Below are 20,479 nucleotides of genomic sequence, written 5' to 3' on the forward strand. Positions count from 1 at the left end.
AGTAATCCAGTGTCAGTGTGTTGTATGTCTAAAGTGCTGACCGTGCAGGTCATCCTCAGGCAGCTCCACCTCCAGCATCAGGTTGTCATCCTCCAGCTCTGTGCCTCCCAAAGGCTCCAGTTGCTTCAGGATGTCCTAACAACACATGACATCACATTACAACATGACAGAAGAAGACATTACAGGCCCATTATAACCACATTATCAGCACAATAATCATTCAATCATGTTAGCTCAGGTTTAGGGCATGCCTCAAAACCACGCTGTGCCAAGGCAAATTGATAACACAGTCATTTCTAATATGTCACATTTTGCATACCAATTTTTCTATGGTGTTATGTGTAAGTAAATGTCCCACTGACCCCTTGTGTCAACAGCACAGCTAAAGTTAAGTATTTTGTAGAGCTTCGGGTATTAAAAAAAAAAAAGCAGCATTGTGACTTACTACAGAAGTAATCATGTCTTCCACTAAACCATATGGTCCTGTCTTACAATTCAGTTACAAAAGACTAACATCTGGGTGTAAAAGCTGTTTTAATAACGACATGCAATGTGTGCTTGTTCTTAATGTTTTGTTTATGAAAATATAAATATGCAGAAGTGTCTGTACTTCAAACAGCACAAGTGGTGAAATTCAGCCTTATTCAATAATATATCATCACCAGAATGTAGATTTTAAACAGTTTGAAATGGCAACAAAAAAGAGCTTCAAATCTATTTGCCTGCCTGTAAGCGCTGCCTACCAAATAATTCAAAGCATGCCCATAAGCAGGGGAATGAATCAATAGTTCAAAGCTTTCTTTTTCAAGGCAATTTTGTGCCTCAGAAAACCTAAATTGTCAGTGCATTGACTAGAAAACACAAGCATTAAATTACTCATTTTTCAGTTGTGTCACGTGATAATGGCTGGTACTTGAAGAAAAGTAAAATATTGAATGCATGTACAATACAAAAATAAAATAAAAAAAATACAAATGCAAAATGTATGTACATAAATCTTCTGATTCCCATTTCAGGTGGAACATATTGAATATTACACAAGACTCTGAGAGATAGTTTTCTGCTTCACAAAAGAATCTGTAGAGATTTGACAATGTCGAAAAATCTCCCAAATTCATTTTTCTGTTAGTTTGAAAAAGGAGAGCATGTGATGATATTTTGATTGATCTGTGCTCAAATCAAGAACTGTGGCTTCAAAATAATATTTGAGAAGCAAAATGAACACAACAGGTTTAAAACTAGCAGTTTATATGGAGTTTGAAAACATAGTGCTTCTAGTCGATTCTGTACACAAACAGATGCAGTGGATGGAATGGTCAACTAATTGGCCGCACACGTACAACTGACAATATAAATATTGATCATTCTAAACAATTAAACTGAAATATTGTAATGAACTCCATCAGGCTGTGTCCATGTGAAATCTTCCATTGAAGATGGCCTTGAGCCAATTAAAACACAGGCGCTGTAGTTTTCTTTGCAAGGCAATTATCAGATGTGAACTAGATGATTCTGACATTATTACACACATATATTCCCCCAAGGACTCCATCAATCCCTTCTTTGCATCGTGATCAGAATAAGAGCTGCTTAAAGCCAAGGGCAGGTCTTAGAGTACACTGTGTTTCATAGTACATGCTTGACTTCAGCCATAACATCTGCTAAATCTTCAAACCTACATGCTTGGATCATACAATTATTAAAACTTCAGAAATCAGAGGGAAAGTTGGAGGGTGTGCTGTTCATTGACACTTTACAGCCAGCAAACTTAAATGAGACTGACAAACTCACAGAGAAAATAAAAAGTGCATTACAGTGGTCTTAATTCTACTTGTGGCTTTCTAAGAGAGTTTGTCTCTGACATCTCTGGCAGACATGGAGCTTTCAGAGATGGAATTTCAATTAGGTTCATGGCACAGAATCTGCCAAATGCGGGCTGCTCATTTTCCACTTGGTAAAGACACATAAAACTTTGACTTTAGATCAGAGAAAAACAACAGATGTCAGGGGGAATGTGTATATTTGATAACTTAACAGTAGGCCACTGTATTCCTTTGAGTGATCAGTTTTTTTAAGTTCTAATAAACAGTTGCCTGGGATACAGAATACACATTTCCAATCCTTATGAAGATGTGAGTCTGTATGCCTCCGGTTGAGTTCAAATGGGTGTGACACACGTGGTCAGTCCATATCAAAACAAGTAACGCCTTATGAAGAAAAAAATAAAGGAAAAATATATCAAAAGGGGACTAAAAACATAGATTTCTGAAAAATCAATAAGCGAAGCACTAAACTGTTAATCTGAGGTGAGAGAAATTAAATTTTGTTCTATTGCAAGTCCAGAATAATATCCCTCTTCTAAATACAGAGATATCATTCTGAACTTGCCAGGCAACCAACTAAGGCTCTTTGGCGGTGCTGGGACAATTAAGACGATGTGATGACGTTGCTGCAGTCATAGAGGCACCCCTCATTTACAGATGTAAGAGGAGGCTGAACCAAGCATGGAATCACAACTTTCTTACAGTGAAGCATGAGTATTTTAACAACTTGCTGCTATCCCAATGACCAACTCACGCTGATATTATGCCTTTAAATACCAAAAGGGAAACTTTACAGTAAATTACAGATCATGCACCACAATTGCTGACTGGTGAGATTCTAAGTTAAAACATGACTCAGACGTTCCTCATAACGTGCGTGTTCAAAGTCTAAAAAACATGAGGGAAATGTATGTTTACAGCTTTAAGGTCCACTCAATGTAAAATCAACAGAAACAAAAGTTGCTGATGTGTAGAACTCATTTATTCAAGAGCAAAGAGAACCACCAACGTGTTCAAGCGTGGCCAAGCACTCCACAGACAAAAGGTTTAAGTACCTCACTCATTTACACACTAATGAACTGACCTGTCTCCACCCGGTGTCATAAAAGCCTTAAAGTTCAAATGCAAGAAATAAGGGATAGAAGCTCAGAGACAGAAACGGATTACAGAATCTGCAGAACAACAACAAATAATGGAGAGGAAGCAACAGATCGAGAAGAAGACAAAACAAGATGGAAAAAACTTTATGCAAGGAAAGTAAAAGAAAAACAAGACAAAAATATAAAATAATGAAGAGAAAAAAGTCAATATGGGTGTCTTGTGTCCAAGCCGTCTTCTTGTGGAATGTTTTTACTTTTAAAAGAGAGAACTTGAACAAAGAACACTGGAAAAATACAGAAACATTATAAACGTAGTAAATTATAATTATTAGTAATGTGGTTTCCAATGCATAAATTAACATTACAGATATTATTTTTTCTCTTTTTAAGGGAAACACGTTTACAAATTGTCTAGTTAATTATATAGCCTTTAATAGTACCTGCTGGTGTTATTTTACAGGTTTAGTCAGTATGAAAAAGATGTTGACTAAACCACCTCTAGAGCTTTGGGAAGTGAGCAGCCTGGTGCATTATGGGAATGTTATTTTGCTCTCAGATAGCCTATTGCTTGATTTTGAACTGCAGTGTATGAATGTAGATAGAGCCATATATAGTCTGAAAAATACTTGGTGCACCAAGTGAGAACTGTGGAGGCCAACGTGCAGTTGTTCAACAGATACACAGTGCCTCCAAGTGGAGGATCATTCTACTGCACCATGACAAATATAATTTCACATCTTAATTTGCTTTTCCCTTTGCCAAGTAATCAGATTTTGGGCAAGTCTAAGTTTCACTCATCAGGTCTTGTCTGTCATAGTTACAGAGTTCAGCTTAAGTGAACATTGCATAAATGAATGGAAGTGTTGTGTAAAACCATTTTGTAAATGTAAAGTCCTTTACAGGAAAAACAGGAGTAACTATAAGGCCATATATTGGAAAAGGAGACCGCATACAATTACCCTAAGTGGGCTCATTTCCTACAATCAAACAGCTCGCTGTAATCTCTCAAAGGCAGATTCCCTATAGAGCTACTCTCACGTCCGTAATCATTCACCAGCTTTGCCCCTGTTTAAAGCCATTTTCTGATTGCCTTTGCCCTCATCTGCTTCTTCTTAGTCTTCTGAGAATTATTAGATATGTTTAAGTTTAAATAAAATGTACTTTCTTACAATAAATATGCATGACATTTATATATTGAATTATCACAACATTCTTAAAGCATCTAGTCACATACTAGATCAGCTTGGAACACAAAGCATGCTTTTAAGAACAGTGCACGTGTAAAAGATCCTAAACACACACATTTAATGCCTCTTAAATCATGTACATATGCCGCTGATGGGCGCCACAAACAAGATAAATGTAAAATGCTAACAAGTTAAATAGCGCTATAATCCACATTTGTCATTGTAGTTAACAATAATCTCATATATAGATTTCAGAGAGAAGAGGCCTTGGTACAGTACAAAGGATGAAAATTTCCGACAATACTGAAGCAGGTGCTACAGCCATTTCCTGGTCAGCACTCCGTACAGGGACAGAGGACCTTGGCAAGACTAACCAAAAACTGGCAGGAAAAAAAACTCAGGAGACATTTCTTTGTTCTGCTCATTTAATCTCTAATTGTAGAAGGAAGGAGGAATTATTAAAAGAGGATTTGATTAATGGACTATGTCTAAAATGCTGTAATGGAGAGCTATCCAGAAGCCTACACTTGGTAATGGCCTCAAAGTAAGACAAATGACTGAGGTCACCTTCTCCATGAGAAACACTTTTTGTCTAACAAAGTCATTACAGATAAAAATAGGACACTGAATATTACTTATGACTTTGATATAATGTCTTCAAGTAACAATAAATGCACTAAATGCCAGTAATGTGCAACAGCTTATCTCTAAACGTAAGATTCATCATTCTACACTTTCTGTTTGTAATTTTATAACATCATCTTTTGTGAGCACCAACAATGTGTCATCATAGTTCTCCAAAGTTCATGATGTCTTCTAAAAGTGAAACTCATTCCATGATATATGTAAACAACACTCACTAAGCTGTTGAGGCCTGTGTGCTCGTAGCTGTCTTCTGGATGTGATGCTGAGCCCCCGATTGGTTCCAGTCCCTCCTCATCCCACATGTATGTCCCTCCGGAGCTGTTGGAGGGGGACAGCTCAAGGGAGGATCCCACTGGAGCGTGGTTGGACTCAGGAGACAGGACCAGGGAGCCACATGACACATCCATTGGGCTAATATCCTTTGGCTCTGTAAAAATATATAGCTCTCTCAGTCTCTTTTTTTTAAATACACAAAAGACTGAAAAGTCAGTTTACCTGTCATATCCAGGTGAGGCCAGTCTGTGGCGTTGTCAAGTAACCCCTGCATGAGGCTTCGGGTGCGGTCAGATTTTTCCGCTGTGTCCACATCACTGAATACATCGCCAGTGCTGTCAAAGTCATCCAGAAACTCCTCACTGGTGTCACCTCTGTCTAAAGATGATGCAGAGGAAAACGACATGTCTTCTAAGGTCTCTGCACACGCTCCATTCTGGCTATGTCGACATAGACCATTTTTGTCTAGGGAGTTCCCGTCCCTGTCACTGAGAAAATCTGACATCTCAGCTTTTTCTACTGACTCGGTGTCTGATGCTAATGCTACAAGTGCTCTGCGTTCAGGTGCTAATGGCTGAAGTTTCACTTTAGCTCGACCTGGTAATAACGGCTGCTGTTTAACTGGCGAGGACCGGACCAGCCTCTGCCCCAGAGATGCAGTATCACCTTTCAATGACTTGTTTAGCTGTATACAGTTGGGGAGCAGCGGCTTCTTGAGGGAACTGGGTGTGTTTGGTGCAGATGGGGAAGAGAGTGTGGGCAGAGAAGAGGCAGTTGGAGGGTTTCTACTGTAGGAAAGTCCCCCCAAACTCATGCTAAGACCACCAGAACCACTAAGGTTTCCATTGAGGCTTCCTATCCCTACACCCACCCTTCCATTGCTCAACTGGGGTGGTTTAAGCAGACTGCTTCGTGGGGGTCTTAGCTGAGTATTGGCCAAAGGCTTGGCCAGTTCCACAGCTCGGTTGAAAGAGAAGGAGCGTGTCATGGGCTGGCTGCTGGGAGAGGGGATCTGTTTGAAGTGAGTGAAGCTGTTGGAGCGCACCATGCTGTCCTGTGTCAGACTCTTGAGGCAGTCAGAGGACTGACAGAGGCTGTCCTGGGAGCTACTTCGTGGAGAGCTGTAGTGCTGTTTGGACCTCACAGGATTGGACTCAGTGGGAGTGAACCCACTATGACTTAACTTGAAGGTCCCATTGAGTTGACTTTGGCTTATTTTAGTGTCAGTTTTTGGGCTTGTCTTTGCTGTGTCCTTTGGAATAGCCTTTGGACTGGAAACAGCAACCATCAAAGGCCCTGGCCTCCACATTTTGGGCGTCCCAGGAGAAACCTTTTTGACCTCTTTTGTTGGTGCAGCCATTTGAGTCTTTGGCTTCTCCTCGGAAGCTCCATCTGTGGTTGGGGTGGTCCTAACGGATTCATCTTTCTTCCACTTGAATGAAAAAGGTGCATGGATGATACCATTTGGGTGTGTTGGCTTTCCGTCTGGGAAGGGGGTTGGCTGTGTCAAACCATTAGGCAAGACACTAGTGCCTCCATTAGATGAGCGGCCACCAAATTTAGGCAATCTGGATACCATGGCAGATCTGAAGGCTGCTGTTGTTTCCATTAGATGCCCAGAACGACATGGATGTGGTTGAAGCCACACAAAACTAAAAAAAAGAAAAGAGAGACCAATTTATTAGTCATTTACATAAAACATTTACATATTTAGATAAGGCATATTTCTGCTTTAACCCAGTAGTTTTTCTATATGATGCAACTAAATAAAAATGTACTGTAGCCATAACAAATGAACAAAATATAATCCATAGTTCGCATGGAACTATGTAAATGAACAAAGTTGAGCTCAATGTTATTAAACTTCAGCTGAATAGCCATTGCCATTGTTTATGAGAGATAAAAAAAATATATATCATGTGGCTTTAGGATTTTTATTTTGAAAACTTCACATTCCAGGGTAAAGCCATGTGTCTGCAGTGACCCAACACATGCACCAGTGCCAGAGAACTGTCTGCCTTTGCCTCTATTCTAATCTGCCTCAGGAGGACATGACACGCACTCAATCAGGTCAGGCTGTGTAGACAGCACAACTAAAGCTGTTTGCCCGAGGAAAAGGGTGGGAGCTGGGTGTTGCTCATGTGTTTGATAGAGAAGAATTAAATTAAAGAGGTTATGCACTTGTGAATGGCTCAAGAACCTCTCAAGTTTCATGTGAATCCTGGAAGGCTCATTTGGCCCACAGGACTAGCAGAAGCACCCACGGCTGTGGTGCTGTTCTCATATCTAGGTCACTTTACACAGATCATGACCTACTGAGTGGCATGTGTTAAGCAGTTCAAAGCATTTTACTTCCTCTGAACTGAAATATCTACACTTTTTCAGTAGTCTTTCTTCATTACACAATATACATACCTTGAGTACTGAAGAAAGAAATCTTAAAATATTTGAAAATGTTTTGAACTCAACTGCCATGTGCCAACAAAGTCCAGTGTTTCCATCAACAGCACAGTTCATCTGCTGGCAAAAAAAAAAAAAAAGAGTAGCATCCAAAACTGAGTGACACACATTCGGAGGTAAGCCAGAAACCCTCACCGGCCATCTGTCAAACTCATATCAGAAAACCTGCCCTTCCCCCACAAATGGAACGGTAAATAAAAATCCTCCATAGTGCCCTTATAGATGTCCTCAGTACAAAGCTGCAGCTACATGAGAAATGTTATGAAAATACTCTGCCCACTCACAGCTAGAAAAGAGCTGTGCCCAGATCTGAGCGGGAGGCATAAAAAGGGACATCTGCGAGGGAAATGTGTCCGTTAGTACTCTGACCCAACTTTCGCTTTTTAACCCCACAAGTGCAGACATCACAGAGCTCCATTCTGCCAAAGTAGTGGCACAGACACAGATAGGATGTGACAGTCGGGGCGATGATCTATTGGGTCAGTGGGACCATGCATGAATGGAGGTGTTCAGATACACCCAGCAGATCCCCGCTCCTGTTGTTTATCCCTACAGCAGCCTGGCCTCATTTGACAATAGCTGACCTCCCTGTCATTACAGAGCCTTGGCACCATTCCTCTCTCCTCCAGCACTTTCTTTGGTCTTACTTACTTGAGGCGGAAATAGCTCAAATCAAAATAAGAAAAACATTTTTTTTTTTTAATTAAAGATTTAGTTGTGTGTAAGAAAATATAGAATTAAGTAACATAAGTGAGTGACATCACTACACAAGAATGAAAGTGGAACTGAATGAGGTAAAACACACAAAATATTATAAATTTGAAAAAAAAAATAAACAAAACATAAATCTAGGTCTACTCATGATAAAACAAAACCCGCTCTATATGACAGAATGATGAACCTCTTGCTTCCCATCTTAGTAAATCTGTCCTTCAAATTGGAGCTGAAATCAATTATATAGATCAATAACTATATAACAAGAGCAGTGGATGAGTCCAGGATAATATATCCTTACTTGAGGCTTGAGAGGACATTTTTATGTGCTCATAAGAAGAAAAAACTAGTCTAATAAGGTTTATGTTTTCAAGTCAATTAAGATTAGGAAGGATGAATAAAGTACAGGTAAGATTACGTTCTGTTCAAGGTAACAATATCCGTCTCTGGTCATAACTAGGCCAATGATATGACCAGAACGGCAGTGGGATGTGGCTCTGTCCCTTAAAAGATTAACAGTACCATTAGACTAAGCTAATAGAATGAGACAGGGATGAAAGCAACACTGACACTCAGCTAATGTGTATCGAGTGAAAGCCACACTGGCTTGGGTTGCACTGATGTTAAGTGATGCTAATCCAATAAGGTGGGATATACTCCCAGAGCTGGATCAAATGACCAAAAAACAACAGAAGGTGTGGCACCCCGTTGGTTATGTAATAGGTTTTTCCATGTTAATTAGAAACATCTTTTTGTTTTCATTTTGTGCATCATAAAATTACACTTTACTTTTACAGTCTGTGAGCTAATGCTGATTCGGCCAGTGATTCCAGTCTAAAAGGCTAAACGTCCATTATCCAATTATTCACTAAGAGGCTACTGAAGTGTGCCAAGTCATTGTGCTGTATGCTCCTCCATGATGTGATGTGAGAGGGGCCCAGCAGCAACAGAGCAAAGAAACAGAGGATGATCCACCTGCTGTCTGTCTCTCTGTGCACACCGAGGTAGAGTGGGTGGGAGAGCAGCCTTCATGGATGTGCTTAATATTTGATACAGAGGCTTCAGACAGAAAGGCATAGTGGAGACCAAACCATGGCATGGGACCTTCTAAAGTAGGCCAAATGTAAGCAAAGTAAGAATAAAGTGGAAAAAAACATTTCTGCCTAATCTAGCAAATTTAATACAAGATTAAGCCAGCTATATAATCCTCCAAGAATCTCTTATACACATCATTTTAGTTTAGTTCAAATTAGCAAATTACCAACATTCCATGAAACAGACTGATAAAGCTAGCTTGTCCAAGACCATCTGTCATGAAAGTTTCATCTAAAAGAAAAGTAAAGTATGACATATGTTTAAGAAGCCAGATGATCTCTAGCATCTCGCTGCCTAGAACAATAATTACTGTCTCTCATCTGCCTCTGTACAGCTAACAAACATTCCCCACACAGCCTGTGGCCTTTTCCTGAACCAAAATAAAACTGTAAAAAAGTTTGACATGCCTTTAAAAATCATACTTTCCCATTCCCAATAGGAAGCCTGCGTCAAGAGGAAGCAGCACTAGTGTTGGAGTCAGCAGAGTAAATAGTCAGTAGCACGCGGATGCATGCAGTCTGAGGTCTTATCACTGTGTTGAGTATGCTGGACAGGACGTCAGCAATACAATAGTTCAATAAACAAGCTAAGAAGAGCATCATTGTTTTTCTACCCATTTTACAGTATAGAACACTCATACTGTGGCAATGTGTAAATACTGCACAAAAACTAGCAGACTGATACATGTTGCTTTACTCAGCAAGTTACAGCCTTTGTTTAACAAAAAGACAATATGCAGTTTTCCCATCCTTCATTCATTTCATCCATCTTTTAATTTCTCAATAGTAATGTATTAGCCTTAGCCTTGAGTTCAATTATAACAAGGGCCTTTAGATCAATAAAACTCAAAAGGTTAACATGTAGGCACATTTGCCCCAACATTGCATTTTCAAAAAGCCAATAATGTATTGAACAATTTGAAATATAACTTTTTAAATGACACAAGCTGAGTTGATACAAAACCATTTTCGGTCACAGCTATAGCCTGGCAAATAAAACTTAGTGCTCTGTCAGAGGAGTGCAAACTGAACTTTGAAACACATAAATGATTTAATCCCTGGGTTTCACTTTTGCATAAGGTGGAAAACGACTGGTGGATTTGACAAATTCAGTGTCTATGATGTGCATTTTTTCCTTTTCAGTGCAATGTAAAAACAGCCACTCCTATGACTCAAGGCTATATGCTATGAGACACAAAGGAAAACATTCTCCACTCAGAAGAACATAACACAAGATCATAACACAGACTCAACAAACTTAATACTGTCACATGATGGAGGCTATAGAACCTCACATGACGGCAGGCACAGTTGTGGATTACAAAGTTTTATGGATGGTGCCTCATACAGCCCGGTACAGCGGAGAGATGCACTACAGAATTCAGTATGCATATGGAGTATAGTACAAATGTTCATTATTTGAGCACTGGTACAACACATACTACATAATACCACATGTCTCAGTCAGTAAACAAACTACCTTCATTACCAAACTGTGGACAACTGCAGACCTTGAACACAGCCATGAAAAAGAAAAGCATTGACACACACCTGCTGTGAGCCCAGCTGCAGACTGCTTATTAGCCCACCTGTGTCAACACCAGATTTATGCCCAACACAAAAGACTCCATCACTTTGGTCAAGTTTATCTGTAGAGAAGAAAGTTAATTAAACCAGTTCCTCCAAAAGCAGAGTAGATGTGCAAACGTGATACCTGTGTGTAGGTAATGTCTACATATGTTGCTATTCCCATCTCTCTTGGTGTAACTTGGCGAACCAACACACTAACAAGCATGGCTATGAATAGCTCAAATGATAGGCCACATACAGAGAGAAGGAGGCCATCTAAGAGGCAAGGAGGATCAGTGAAAGTCAAAGTCATGTCAAGACTTCAAGGTTGTCAACAGTATTTAAGTTATGATGATTATGGAAAGATTTGGAACAAATCGAATCATATTTTACTCACCATTAAATCAACATTATCTCTGGCAATTTTCCAAACAAATGGCATGATAAGATATTTAATATGTCATATCTACTAACACTGAGAAACATTGGTGGCACTTAGTTATGTCTAGAATGCACTCATCGGTAGCCATGAAAAGTGTAGTATGTATCCTTCCACATGAGTAGGTACTGAAGAATGCTGACACTGACGAGGCACACAGTCTGCTAAAGTGCATGCGGAGGTGCAGATTGGGGGGTCTTAAGCGTGAAGGCACACGGCAGAGACCCTCAGCTGTTGTTGAAGGGATCAGATAGTAAACACACCCATAGCCAAGGTGACGCGACAGGACCCTTGCCAACAGGTGCCAGAGGAACACACACATAGACTTGTGCTGCACAGCCACACCCAAAACATTACAGCAACCACCATCTCGCTTACAAATACGAGTAATCTGTCATGCCTTATCCTAATGGGCACCGCTGTGTTGATCCCTGGGCGTTTGGCACTGTCTGGCTTCTTGTGGGAACAACCAAAAATGGCATCAACTCAGATGCACATTTGGTGTTCGAACCGATAGACACTTCCATCATGGTAAATAAACGAGCTGGATGCAAGGGGAAAAAAATACAGGTTAAAATTAAAATATACTATGCTGGGAACAAACTATAAGCTTAGTTGAACGCTTTGTCATCTTGATTTCCACTTAATCCTTGCATGTGGTCAGCAAGCTTTAGGAAAATTGAGAGTGCATCATAAGTTTATTAAATCCGGAATATTGAAACTCAAGGTAGGGGGGCCGTTCTCTAACAAATTGCATTTTCTGATTACATAAATCCCTGGTAGAATCATTCATGCCACACTGCCTTCATGTTATTACTCTAGGGGTGATGTTATGACGTTACAACATGGCTCCTTCTTCAGCCTCTGGGCAGCAGGAGGCATAGTGGAATGCACGCTGGTGTCACAGAGGAGTAGTAGGTTGTGTATGGCGCTAGTAGCATCGTAAATACAGGGCAATGGGGAAAAAAAATACATAACTACGCTCTGAATGTGCATTATAGTACTATGTTCTGAATGTGCATTATAGTACTATGTTCTGAATGCGTAATATAGTACTATGCTCTAAATATGCATTATAGTACATTATAGTAGTATGTTCTGAATGTGCATTATAGTACTATGTTCTGAATGTGCATTACAGTCCTATGTTCTGAATGTGCATTATAGTACTATGTTCTAAATGTGTAATATAGTACTATGCTCTAAATATGCATTATAGTACATTATAGTAGTATGTTCTGAATGTGCATTATAGTACTATTTTCTGAATGTGCATTATAGTATTAAGTTTTGAATGTGCATTATAGTACTAAGTTTTGAATGTGCATTATAGTACTATGTTCTGAATGTGTATTATAGTACTATGTTCTGAATGTGTATTATAGTAGTATATTCTGAATATGTATTATAGTAGTATGTTCTGAATGTGCATTATAGTAATAAGTCCTGAATGTGTATTATAGTACTGTGTTGTCAATGTGCAGTATAATATAGTGTAGTATAGTACTACAGTGTAGTGTAGTGTAGTGTAGTGTAGTATAATTATAGTGTAGTGTAGTACAGTTGTAGTTTAGTGTAGTGTAATGTAGTGTAGTATAGTATAGTATAGTTGTAGTTTAGTGTAGTGTGTAGTTGTAGTGTAGTATAGTACATTTGTAGTTTAGTGTAGTGTAATGTAGTGTAGTATAGTATAGTTGTAGTTTAGTGTAGTGTAGTGTGTAGTGTAATGTAGTGTAGTATAGTATAGTTGTAGTTTAGTGTAGTGTGTAGTGTAGTGTAGTGTAGTGTAGTGTAGTGTAGTGTAGTGTAGTATAGTTGTAGTTTAGTGTAGTGTAGTGTAGTGTAGTGTAGTGTAGTGTAGTATAGTACAGTTGTAGTTTAGTGTAGTGCAGTATAGTATAGTATAGTACAGTTGTAATTTAGAGTAGTGTAGTGTAGTGCGCTGCTATTAAACGGGGCTGATAGGCTACAGCTGCTGACATACTTACGGTCACGGGAAGATTACTGTACCGAGCTTCGTTGCGGCTTGTTGTAGTTGAGAGACCAATTTTACGTTGTCAAAGGCAAATTTGTCGACGTTCAACGTGACAGTAGCGTGACCTAAAGCAAAATACCATAATACATTAACATTAGAGATTTTGCTGCAAACTATTCCGAAAGACAAACGATGGACTCGCGCTGGTGTCGCGTGAGTTACACGAGCTCATCCCGCCAGTGCTACGGCAAGACAGCGAGCCAAAGTACACCCAGAGAAGTTTAACATACATCTCATGGCTGTGTCCTTATGCAAAGCTAAATAATGTATACTTTAATTATGCAGGGTGTTCGTTAAGGCCAATAACACGAGCCTCTACTTACTGTGGTCATGTAAACACTGAAAAGTGATGTTGGAATCCTTACGGAAAGAAGAGAAGAGCACAACGCTGACAAAAAGCGAAAGAAGAGACTGAAACTGAGGCGAACGCGATTCTTAGTTAACATGTGCCGTTTTGGGTCTAACACACTGTACAGAATCCAAGAAGCAATCAGGGTAACGCCTGACTGGTCCGAGCTGCAGCTCAGTCCAACATCCTCCTGGTCCCAGTGCAGGGGCGGGGCTTAGACATGTCATCACCTGCTCACTACTGCTCACTACTATTGCTCACTACTGCTCACTACTATTGCTCACTACTGCTCACCGATACTGCTACTGTTCACTACTCTCTGCTCACAGCTCACTGCCTACTGCCCACTTTTCACTGCTTACTGCTCACTATTACCCACTGCTCACTATTGTTCACTGCTTACTGCCTACTGCTCACTGCTCTCTGCTCACTGGTTATTGCTCACTGCTCTCTACTCACTGGTTATTGCTCACTGCTTATTGCACACTGCCCACTGCTCTCTGCTCACTACTGCTGCTCACTGATACTGCTCACTACTGCTCACTACTGCTCACTACTGCTCACTGTTCACTGCACAATGCTTACTGCTCACTACTGCTCACTGCACATTGCTTACTGCTCACTACTGTTTACTGTACAGCCTGATGATGCTATAGTTCGCAGTCAGATATAGGCCTGGACAGGCCTCTACCAGAGGCCTGGGAGCTTGAGAGTTCTGTGCAGTATCTTTGCTGTTCCTACTATTGCACTTTTCTGGACTGAGGTGCCTGATGTTTTTCCTGGGATCTGCTGTAGCGACTCCTCCAGTTTGGGGGTCACTGCCCCAAGTGCTCCGATGACCACGGGCACCACTGATACTTTCACCTTCCAGGCCTTCTCCAGCTCTTCTCTGAGCCCCCGATATTCCTCTAGTTTCTCATGTTCGTTTTTCCCGATGTTCCCATCACTTGGTACTGCGATGTCCACCAAAACGGCTTTGCTCTGTTGTTTATCCACCACAATGTCCAATTGGGTTCACCATCAAAATTCTGTCTGTGCCAACCTATGTGCTGAATTGTCTCAGGGGCCTCTTTGCACGGCCTACACCTTTGGTGCTCAAGGCCTGCTCCTGTGCAGCCAGGATGTGCAGCCAGGGTGCCTCTGTGCTGTCCTTCAGTCAATCCTGGGAAATCCAGTGATTTCATCAAAGATGTGTGTATTCCGGCAGATGTAGCCTTTTGACAGCTGGGGTGCCCTCATATACTTTCCTATTATCTTGCATTCCTATGTTTCACACTGTATCAAGCGCTGTCCATTCTGTGTTTAATTTGTTTGGAACTGATAGGCTCGTTATTATTTCTTATAGATATATATTTGAGGGTTGCGCCCTCTAGTAGTGTCTCTGTGTAAATACACGCTCATCGTCCCAGCTGTAAATTGACGGGAATATAGTAAAGATGTATGAGAGGCTGACCTAATTTTTTAACAAATTAAACTTCGATAGCCTACTTGAGATGAACAAGTAGCCTAACATAAAAAGAAAAAAAATATATTAAAATGTTTTTTTTTTTTGTTTTTTTTTATAAGCCTACTGTTTTGTTCCACACTTATACAGTATATAAGTATTTAAAAAAAAAAGATTGCTCATAGATGGTTGATGATGATCATTTTACTTTTGATAGTTACATAGGCTACATTTTGAATTCATTAAAACTGAAACTGTTATTCATCACATTAACCACTAGAGTGCAGTCTGCCCACAACATTTAATTCCAATTTATGACAGCTTATAAATCTTTACAAATAAATACAGATACAGTATATAGCCTTTATTGGGCAGGGTGTGTGTAAGGTATATAAGATAACAGGCTCTAAGGAAAGGAATGTTTAAGACTCCTATGTCCCCTATGGGCTGTAAATCTTTCTGTGGAGTAGTGCCAGCTCAAATGAAAACCACATCCACTCTCAAAACCCACCTTTCTCTCTCTTACTTACAGATGTCTCAATGTCCTATAGTGTGCACCAGCTTAAATCATTCTATTCTAGCTCTATTCTATTCTAATAAACAGAGAGCAGAGCAACTTTGCAAAACTATTTAGAAATGGACTGAAGACTGTTGAGGGGGCTTTAAAACTCTTACAGGCACTGCAGAGGAGGAAAAACATCAGAGCGCTGCTAGCATGGAGAAGAAGAAAGAGAATATCCAAAATGCAAGACAGACAGGGTAAGATGTGACTTTGTTCATGCTCTTGTTGTGAGAGGGAAAATGACTTGTTAGACAGTAATCACTTCCTCCAGTGAAAGTTAAATGTCCTTTCACTGTAACTCTACTCCACATTTCCTCTGTGATTGAAAATAATTGTGTTTTTGAGACGGAGGGAGATTCACTGTTTCCTGCTACACCATCAGACTCACTGCCAGTCAGTAAAGAGCATCGGCAACAGAGTCACTGATAAATTATTGATCAATATAACATTCAATCATTCATTTAGTTTCCATTCAAAATTATACATTGTGCCTGTTGTTTGTTGTTATTTCTTGCAGCTCTGCGGGCACCTCATCCAAAAGTCTGAGTTTAAGCCTAGCATTTCTTCTGTTAGTTACAGGCACAGCTATGGTAAGTTGACAAATATGCACCAAATTTGTTGTGAATTGCTTCTATGTCATTTTGAAAAAAAAAAAAAAAAATGTGTAAAAGGTACAGGGTAAAAGGGTTATACAGTACGTATTGCTCATATGAAAATGTTTCAAGGCAGATGTTTTCCTGGCGTCAACTACAAAGAGCCTCACTATAAGTCTTGGATTAAGGTGCATACCACTGGACTGTTTTCCACACTACATGTTAGAGCGGTCAAATATATACCAGGGCAAACTTAAACACTATAGTGTAAGTTTACAGCCTTTGTCTTCCCCCAACTATTGTCCCCTTCAGAACACGTTGGTCACATATGGGATAGTATTTATTCACGAAAAGACCAAACAAAAAGTTCACAGTGAGGGTTGTGACATGGGGAACATGATCAGATGTTGTTAAACTGTATGTCTGAAGCAGGGAGCAAGAGGCCAGCGCAGACAGAGACAAGCCGAGGAGTCCCTCAGACCTTATATTGGCAGAGTACAGCCAGGTAAGTCTATTCTGTACAGGGCACCTTCTGTTCACCAGCATAACGTCTAGTCTACTTTTGTCATAGGGAAGACGGAAAATGTGCTGGTCAGTCACAAACAGAAAGACGTTGTCAGTATTCTGTCACACAATGTAATTTGCAGAATGCAATAGATGTTGCACAATGTGACTGGTGAATTGAAATAGTTACATTTTTGGTATATTTTAATTGCCCTGTTTAGCTCATTCAGTCTTTAGTCTTACATTTCAGAAAATAATACATTTCTTAATGTATTACTTTTAGAAAAGCTTTGTGAGCTCCTTAAGTGTCACACTCCGGTCGGGTCTTGGTGCCAGGTGGTAAAAGACAAAGGCGTTCTCGTGCCAAAATGCATCTGCCCAAAGACCTGTACAAAGTAAGAAATACCACATTGTTTTATCGGTGTAATATATTGTGACCAGTGTGCTATGACATCTGTTTAAAGGCAGAGGGCGCAAGTGTGCAGCGTTGTGGGCAAGACATACTGGAACGAGTGTTTATTGCATAAAGAATCTTGCAGAAAGAGGCGGCGCACGGGACTGGCTCACGCAGGACCCTGCATGGGTACAGGCGTGAAACACATATTACACATTATTTCCACTATGCACCAATGAGTAATACTGTCCCTCTTGACCAAGTTCCCAGGGCTAATTGCACCCAGGAGGAGTTAGGCCAGTTTCCATACCGCCTTTTGGACTGGTTCCTACTGCTGCGCCGAATGAGAGAGTCTTACGCACCTGACGCACCGACACAGAGCTGTCTCAGTCATGCGCAGAGGACACAGCTTGCTCAGGTGTGGGAAAACGCCACGGTCAATTTATTGTTTCATGAAAAGAAGACTCAAGAACTCTCTTACAACTTCAAGTAGGGGAAAACATAGGCGCAAGCGAAATTACAGATGAAAGTAATGCAAATCAAATCAATATCCATAACAGAAGCGAGATATTACGCTAGGGGGTCATTCTGCCTGTGCGTAATTTAATGCTCCTCATAAAGCTGTTTTGGGCTCTGGACCACATAATGGCACTTGTATACCAACTGTGCCCCTAGTCAAGAAATCAATGTTAACATGCAGCACAAACGGCAAGTTCTTATGTTGCCTGTGGAGTGGTCATTCACAGACCAGAATGATGGCTTTCAAGAGCAGCTTGTATAAATAGGTTTTGGTCAATATTCACTAAATTATTCAATGAGAGGCTGAATAAAGGAGTAACTTAATATGGTCCACTGAGTCACCTCGACCCCACAATCTACAATAATGATAATATTGAACCATAAAGATGATGTCACACTTTAGGCATGTTAATGTATAGATGATCTAAGACACATGCTTTGAGGCATCCTTTACAACAACTACTCATTTGTGTTTGTAGTTGTAAAGATGTGCAAAAAGTTAGAACAACATTACAAATATAAGGTGGCTGACAAGATTTGGTTGAGTTTGTGCCTGTTCTTCGACAACATTCTGAATGTCTCATTCTCTCATCCTGCATCTTTCCTGCTTTGCTGTATCAATAGAAATAGAGCCTCATGGCTTTGTGTATTACATTGTTCATGTGTAGTCCTGTCATGATAAGACATTTTGAAGTGTGATATATTCCTGATGTAAATATAGATGATAAAAAATAATATTGAAACCAAAACATTAAGTAGAATTATTCTCTAAAATGTATTCTTAATGTATAATATTGTTAAAAACACGAACTGCAATAAATACATAACAAAATGCAACACTTGCATTAGCGTACAGCTGTGTCTCTAATGGTTCATAGAAGTGCATAGTCCTCATTATAGAAAAAAAAACAAAAAAAAATTTTTTTTCCCACTAATACAAAGAAAATGCACCCACGATAAATACTTCCCCCCCCCAAAAAAAAGTACTCCTCAGTCATATATTGAACGATAAGTTGATACATTATTTATAGTGACAGGCCTATTCATTTGCATAATTTCAGTCACAACAACTTAGTAATAAGTTTTAAGAAAGTAATTAGGTTTCCTTATTACACTGATATGCACTGCACAAATCAACTATTGGCATCACATCATAGTAGTACGTTCATTGTCCTAGTCCCAATAGATTTTAGAGAACATTCTCTTGGTGTCTGCCTTGTATGTCATGCATCTGATGTATTTTCTTTTCTTAGCAAAGATTTGCCTTACTGGATAGGAACGCAGACGGAAAGTTGAGCCGCAGAGACCTGAAGAAGCTGCATTATAAAAGGATGCCTCTGGAGCACTGTGCTACATCATTCTTTCAGTCAGTCCTTCTGATGTTACCCACAACAACCTTTGGGGTTTCTACAATTTTTTTCTGAGATGTATAGAATAAAAATTAGCTTCTGCAAATAAGCAATACCAGCCACAGAGCGTCCTCTGCAATATGCTTAGTTTCTGGATAATTACTGATACATCAAGGGTTAAAAATGTCACAAAGCGCCTCCGCTCCGTGACTAAGTTGCACCTCCCACCATGCTGTTCCCTCTGCATGCCATCTATCCATTCATCCCTCGTGCCAATACCCATTTCCTGTTCTCCTCTCCAAGCGAATGACCACCTCTCCATCACCATCTCCGTAATGCTCCCTACTTTACAGCAAACTAATCCAACTCTTTGTTGTTGTCTTTTTCATCATTAAGTGATGTCTCATCTACAAATCCCTACAGATCTGTGCCAGCTTGCATTGATAGGTTTAGTAAGAGTAAATCTGGCTGTGTCAATGTCAAGCTATTCCCAGCAATGATAATGTTTATAACCCACTGTGGCTCCCGCTGCTGTGGATTAACACAGATTGAAGGAGTATCCTTCAGCGATTGTAGCACAGGTAAAGTCAAAGACAATGACTGTGCATGGCTATTAGTGCTGGTGTTTCCATATTTAGACACATGTAAAGATGTATTGGCCATTGTAAAACAGGTAGTTTGTTAAATAATAGACTGCCATATGTTGTTACAGATCATGTGACAGAGACAGGAACAGGAAGGTGACCCTGAGAGAATGGACAACTTGCCTGGTGGATAACTCTGAAGCCTGGTTCTACCACCTCATGTGTATGTCTCATGTACAGTATACAGAATGCTATCGTAAATACTATGTAGAGAAAGTACGACATACAAAGTACACTGACAATTGAAGGATAATGTAGAATGCTTTTCATTAGTGCTAGATGTAATTTATGGACTTCACAGTTTGAACCAAACTCTACTTACTGAATAAATGATTATAGAGTCCCAAAAGTTTTGAAATCAGCTAAATTATTTAAAGTGTACCATATTTTGATAGTAACTCAAGTCTCTGCAGAAGAACAGAACCCCACATGTCATAAAGTATTGGGGAGATTCACATTAATTCAGTGTGATTAATGATGTGAATATTTCTTTTCTGCTCTCTTCACAGCCATCAAAATGGGTTCTCACAAGTTGTGTCCTACACGGACTGATGACGACCTTTAATGCAGTTATTTTACATTTTCTATTCACCATCAAATCTTTAACAGGTAGATGGTCCCAGGTTGTACAAATGAAATATTAAGACAAGAACATTGCATGCCTTAAGTAACCATTTGAACAAGGTATAATGTAGCACTGGCAAAGGATGTGATGTAGAGGGAATTGGATGGGTAATAAAGGTAAAGACTAAGACAATGCATGGGGTACAAAGAAAGGAAAC

The 20,479-nt window shown here is 39.9% G+C and overlaps 2 protein-coding genes across 3 annotated transcripts in view; one reads left to right on the forward strand and one right to left on the reverse strand.

The window, feature by feature from the left end:
- ccser2a (coiled-coil serine-rich protein 2a) overlaps positions 1-13,860 on the reverse strand; it is a 30,794-nt gene extending 16,934 nt beyond the window's left edge. Inside the window, exons 1-5 of one of the 2 annotated variants that reach the window (XM_055227298.1) lie at positions 13,663-13,860; positions 13,293-13,404; positions 5,251-6,680; positions 4,971-5,182; positions 42-135 (exon numbers count right to left, since the gene is read on the reverse strand). In XM_055227298.1, the coding sequence (XP_055083273.1) occupies positions 42-135; positions 4,971-5,182; positions 5,251-6,637 (1,693 nt within the window). In that variant the 5' untranslated portion in view covers positions 6,638-6,680; positions 13,293-13,404; positions 13,663-13,860. The remainder of the gene's footprint in view (positions 1-41; positions 136-4,970; positions 5,183-5,250; positions 6,681-13,292; positions 13,405-13,662) is intronic. The other variant, XM_055227297.1, reaches the window with a different exon arrangement.
- Positions 11,701-20,262, forward strand: sparcl2 (SPARC-like 2). Its single transcript, XM_055227465.1, has 10 exons — positions 11,701-11,835; positions 14,752-14,822; positions 16,212-16,284; positions 16,720-16,792; positions 17,075-17,186; positions 17,256-17,374; positions 17,449-17,603; positions 18,958-19,070; positions 19,766-19,860; positions 20,207-20,262. Exons 1-10 carry the CDS (start codon positions 11,701-11,703, stop codon positions 20,260-20,262), a joined length of 1,002 nt encoding a protein of 333 aa, XP_055083440.1.
- Positions 20,263-20,479: the final 217 nt, after the last annotated feature.

Source organism: Periophthalmus magnuspinnatus, chromosome 15 (genome assembly GCF_009829125.3).
Source record: "Periophthalmus magnuspinnatus isolate fPerMag1 chromosome 15, fPerMag1.2.pri, whole genome shotgun sequence".
NCBI classification, from domain to species: domain Eukaryota; kingdom Metazoa; phylum Chordata; class Actinopteri; order Gobiiformes; family Gobiidae; genus Periophthalmus; species Periophthalmus magnuspinnatus.